General features: G+C 44.0%; 1 protein-coding gene across 2 annotated transcripts; it reads left to right on the forward strand.

Moving 5' to 3' along the window:
- Positions 1–272: 272 nt before the first annotated feature.
- On the forward strand, positions 273–4,083 carry LOC123051409 (protein WVD2-like 7). 2 transcript variants are annotated; one of them, XM_044474275.1, is made up of 7 exons: positions 273–587; positions 684–1,241; positions 1,333–1,731; positions 1,823–1,881; positions 2,079–2,175; positions 2,425–2,538; positions 3,741–4,083. In XM_044474275.1, exons 1-7 carry the CDS (start codon positions 498–500, stop codon positions 3,873–3,875), a joined length of 1,452 nt encoding a protein of 483 aa, XP_044330210.1. In that variant the 5' UTR covers positions 273–497; the 3' UTR covers positions 3,876–4,083. The 2 variants fall into 2 exon arrangements, with proteins under 2 accessions (XP_044330210.1, XP_044330211.1); XM_044474276.1 differs by having other exon boundaries at positions 2,425–2,534.
- The last annotated feature ends 1,549 nt before the right edge of the window (positions 4,084–5,632 follow it).

The raw sequence follows: 5,632 nt of genomic DNA on the forward strand, positions 1-5,632 counted from the left end.
GCTAAATATCATGAGCACTCACCATTCGAGCAATCTAAGTCGCTCAATGACACGATCCGATGGACGAGATTAATTGCAATATAGTATTAGCGCAACTAGCAAACAATAATGTTTGCCGCAAAAAGAAAAGGCACACAATAATGGGACTTCTATCCAAAATGGATAAAGTCGGCATGATAGTTTTCCAAAAGAAAAACAGTGATCCGTTCCTACTAAAGAACCACAGAAATGGCACGTTGATCCACATCTCTTTGATAACGCCAAGCACGGCGCAACGGTCATTTCCGCAGGCACTCTGCCCCAGCTCCAGCTCCAGCTCCCCCCAACGTACACTTGGGCTGCCCCACCACCACCGCCGCCGCCCCACCCGATTCAAATCTGAGCCGGCCAACATCCGCGCACCACCACCAGAAGCGGCAGCGGCAATCACACTCCTGTCAGCCCCACTCCAGCGCAGCCCCCCACGCCGAACCCGCCGCCCAGATCCGACCGACCCCATGGGCGCCGAGCCGGACCAGCCCCCCTCCCCGCCGCCGCCTGAGCGGACCGCGTCGCCGGAGCGGGACGCCCTCCGCAGCGACGACCGGGTAAGCACCAGCGCATTCCTTTCCTTCGGCCGCGTCGCATCTGGGTCGTTTCCGGGTGCTGATTTCGTGGTTTTTCATGTGCTTGATTGGTCTCAGGACTGGAAGGCGGAGATGATGTCGGCGCTGGGGGAGTCGGTTTCCTTCGGCCGGTTCCTCGCCGAGCCGCTCGAGTGGGGGCGGTGGTCGGCGTTCGAGCACAACCGGTACCTCGAGGAGGCCGCGGGGCAGTCCCGCCCCGGATCCGTCGCGCAGAAGAAGGCCTTCTTCGAGGAGCACTACGCCAGGAAGCGGAAGAGCGCCGATGTTGACGACGAGGGGCATGATGCTGATGCGGACGGTGCGGACGGCGGCGGCGGCGAGGCCTGGTCGGCGGACTCCTCGTGTATGACGGATGAGCCCGCGGGGGAGGAGGAGACCGGCGGCGTAGATTCGGGTGCTCCGGAGGATTGCGGCGCCGTTGTCGCTGCCGCTGTGCCGCCGGGGGAAGCGCCTCAGGAGCTCAAGGCCGTGCTGGACGGTGCTGCTTCATCTTGCCGCTTGGATAGCACGGACGAGCAGCGTGATGTGCAGGTTGCTGAAGCGAGAAAGGGGCTGCAGTTGGATACTGAATGTGTCCTGGCTGCTGTCGATGCCGTTGAGAAGCAGCCGTTGCAGGTAACCTCTCAAACGAGAATTTTATTCATAATGTGCAGTCCAATGCTAGTACTTACTACTGAGTATTTCAAACCATGTGAATTATTTGCAGGAGAGTTCGATTGTCAATCAGGGTGTAGCAGATTCTGTCGAGAAAAAGAGACATCCAATGTCTTCGCTGTTTCAGAAGCCTGTGGAATTCAGTTCTCCCCCATCAGGAAAGAAAGTGCCGTCTTCGTCAGCGAAAAGGCGGTCGACGCTGCGTCCAGCAAAGGAGAACAGCTCACCATTTCCTGCTACTGACAGTAACAAGCAAGAAGAGACTTCAGTTGCTCAGAAAGGGTCGATATTGGGTACACTGAACTTCAGGAGATGTGAAATAGGCAATCCTGCCTCGAGATCAAGAAATCTTGGCTCCACAATTGCTTCAAGGATTAGTCAGCTGGAGTCTGCAAGTAGGCCGGAGAAAGATATTCATCCTAAGGTGAACAAGCAGAGGCGGACAAGCAAGGTTTGAAATTTGCTGATACATGGTGTGAATTTAATGATATGGAGTTTAACAGTTCCGGGTCTCATAAATAAGTTGGTTTGCTCTATTTCAGGGGTTCTGCAAAGGTATTCCAGAAGCAGCTTCCTTTACAACTCAACAGCCTGAACAAAGGTATCACACGAAATCCAAAGTATTGATTGATATCAGTTCATAGGAAAACATTTTAACCTTACGTTCCAGAAATGAAAATTCAAATCATATGGCTTTTTGCTCTGACGTTCTAATGTCTGTCTTATTCTTTCTGAAATATGGTAAATGCGATTAAACATAAAAGCCATCATCTGACTGTCCTCTTGCATCATATCCAGGTCTCCATATGTCAGTGTGACGAGGGTCAAAGAAAAGTTGTTTGGTTCAACTTCGCCACCGCCGCATCCGGAAACCAGTGTAGCTAAAGAAAATATGGTAAGCAATAAAGCCTGAATGAGACAGTGGCACATGTTATTTCATTAAATTTCTTTCAAGGAGCATCACAATAAGACAATGTCTATGATAAATTCTATAAAGGCCGGTAATGATTATCTTGTAAGAACTTTACTCGCATAACTAGTGATAGTTATTTGATCACTCTCTAATCAGTATATGCTTCCAAAAGAAGACCAAAAAAAGGATTATAGTTCATTATATCAAACCTTATAAGCAACTGTTCTGCAGGGAAAAGCCAACGATGAACCTGAATTGAAAGAAATGCATCAGAGTGTTCGTTTCAAGGCCAGGTCACTGCCAAATTTTTATTGGAGAAGTAAAGAATCAAAGGATTCAAGGCAGGTATAAATTGTGTCTAATTCAAAAAGCATTTATTTGAGTCATGTCTTATTAGTCTCACGCTAGATAAAATGTTGTTTGATTTCTTATTTAAAATAAACCTTTTTAAATACTGTGTTCTTAATGCTAGTTTGTGACAAGCAACTGGTTAGCAGCTCAGTTCGGAGCATAGTTGCTAGGAATCCAGGTTGAGGAACTTCGTCTAGGCTAGTTAAGAATTTCTCCAAAGCCAAAGGAAAAAATAATAAATGTGAAATTATTTGATTTGATTTTTCAAAAAGTACGTATCAGGTTGATGAACGTTGTGGTAGGTGGATAAGAATGTGTCCACGTGTCCAAAGGAAAGAGAGCTAGATGTTAATTTGGTCCATTGGTTACCTGGTGCTATTTTATAAATATTGCTTACCTTAAAATACATATTTCTTTCTCTTTTGTAATGGTAGTCTGGCAACTAACTGGTTAGTACTACCTCCGTATCAAACTAGCCTACAAAAAAGTCTTATATTTTGGTACGGAGGTAATAGTAGTTAAGTTTGGAGAATAGTTGCTAGAAAGCCAAGTTGAGGAACTTTGTCATGGATCCAGGTCCATGTTACTACTGGCTGACTAACACAACTCCCTTTTGATCCATACTTTTAGCCACGTGTGGCTAATGACCATGTTCTTTTACCCTGGTTCTTGCTGGTAACTATGGATGAACATGGTCCATGAACAATACATTGGTATGCCTGAAATATTTCTGGATCATTTTGAAATTGTGACATAGTGGCATTTATTATTTATGACAGTCGGGTATAGTGTTTCAATTCACAGAGTTCAAGTCTCTGGGCTGTAAACAAACGAGATCCAGAATATGAGATCAGTAAATAATGATTTATGTCTAGTTTATGGAAGTTGAAACTACCTAAATACTGGTTGGTTCAGCACCATGGGTGAGAACCTTTATAAACAACTGCTAGATGAGAGAAACAACGGCATTTGTGCAAACAAACCACAATCACCGTTTGTCCTAGCAAAACTAGCAAGACTGTTGACAGAATGGAGCCGCAATGGTGATGCAGCAACAGCGCTAGTAATTGATGCTAACATGAAATTGCTAAAGAAACATCATCTTCCATTACTAGTCAACAGTATGATGTAAAATTTTCTAGCCTGTTCTATTATCAAAGTTGTGATCTGTGTTTCTGACAAGGGTCTTAATGCAGGGGACACGAGAGACCCACCAAAATCCGCCGCACAGCGATCATAGACTGAATGATGATGCCAGCGACCCACACGGAATGACCAGAGGAGCCTCGAAGGACAAACAAATATGTTGCTTCCCACTTATAAGGCGGTAGTAATGCTTGTAGGCCGGCCTTTCAGTAAATAGTAGCTTGTTCATTTAATTTGATTATTATGTTCGTGTAACCACCTATGGCTTCTGTCGGTAGTTATACTATTATTGGTATCCTATATATCCTTCTAATGTATAGTCAGACTCCCTTTTGTAATCATGACTAGCATTTTCTTGCTTGGAAAATAAAGCACATGCGTTGAGAAGTATTATTCCGTAGTGTCTACTGGCAATTTTTCGACAAACGGAATATATTAATATCGCGGAGATACCAATTACACCTGGTCTCTGCAACAATGCAATGTCGTAAAGACATTACGGATGCACATAGCTGAAAGATAATAATTCTTTGAATTACCAAGTTTTTTAACCACCACCATATTTTTTCGAAAATGTGAACATTGCTCCAATTTGTGTATAATTTAAAAAGGAAACATTCTCTTACATTTGTGAACAATTTTTCAAAATCATACGATGAGATGTGAACAAAATGTGGTCATAGCCATTCAAGATTTTTTTTTTCCTCCCGTCGAAACGCACGTGCTTTTTGCTACTTCATTTAATTTGATTATGTTTGTGTAACTACCTATGACTTCTATCAGTAGTTATACTATTATGGGTATCATATATAACCTTCTAATGTATAGTCTGATTCCCTTTTGTAATCATGACTAGCATTTTTCTTGCTTGAAAAATAAAGCACGTGTGTTGAGAAGTACTCCCTCCGTCTCAAAATTCTTGTCTTAAATTCGTCGTCTGGATACGGATGTATCTACTACTAAAACGTGACTTGATACATCATATTTTTTGATAATTCCGCGGTGTCTATTGGAGCAATTGTCTTATTCCGTGGTGTCTATTGGCAATTTTTTGATAAAGAGAATATATTAACATCGCAGAGATACCAATTATATCCAGCCTCTGCAACAATATTAATGCAATGTCGTGCAAAGAGGGACAATGGTATCCTCAGCCCACCAGGATTCAAGTCCTGGTGCTCACACAACCGAAAGACAATAAGAAGAAGAAGAAGAAGAAGAAGAAGAAGAAGAAGAAGAAGAAAAGAAAGATCCCGCTACATTGATGAATTCCTTGTAGCTGCAGCACAAATCACCACCTAGACAAACACCCGAACCCTGATGTTCCGATTCTCCAAAAGCAACGCCTCCAAGAAGGAAATAGTGCAGAAGCACCGTCATCGCCCGATCCTAACAATTAGGTTTTCACCCCGGAGAAGATCCGCACACTCAAAACAATGCCTTCAACAAGGTCACTGCAAGCGACAACCAATTAAGGCCAGACCTTGGGAAAATCCATCTCTGCACCCGAGCTCATCTGCACCCACGCTGACGAAAAAAATCAAAACAAATACTAGAAAGATGAATTCCAAATTTTTCTTTTTGCTGAGAGCTGCTCAGATGTCGAAATGACTTGAAATTTGAAGCGGGCCTCACGCATCAAATTGTCTACTGCACCTTTTTTTGGAATTCTTTCATTTTTATTGAATTTTTTACGAAATTTTTTCTAATCTTGTGCAGATGAGCCCGGGCACCAAAACGCCCTACTCCAGACCTTGGGATTTTATCCTGAAAGCTAAGTCTCTGTACTCTACCTGTGCTCACGCTCTCACTTGCTGATGCCGCTGCCACGACTCACGAAACACCAAGCAAAGTCCTCATTGCCACGAAGACTCTATCGGCCATTACAAGGCCTCAGACCTCAGCCACCATGACGTTCTCTGTCACTGTCTTCACCATGGAA

This window comes from Triticum aestivum, chromosome 2D (assembly GCF_018294505.1).
Source record: "Triticum aestivum cultivar Chinese Spring chromosome 2D, IWGSC CS RefSeq v2.1, whole genome shotgun sequence".
Lineage (NCBI taxonomy): Eukaryota > Viridiplantae > Streptophyta > Magnoliopsida > Poales > Poaceae > Triticum > Triticum aestivum.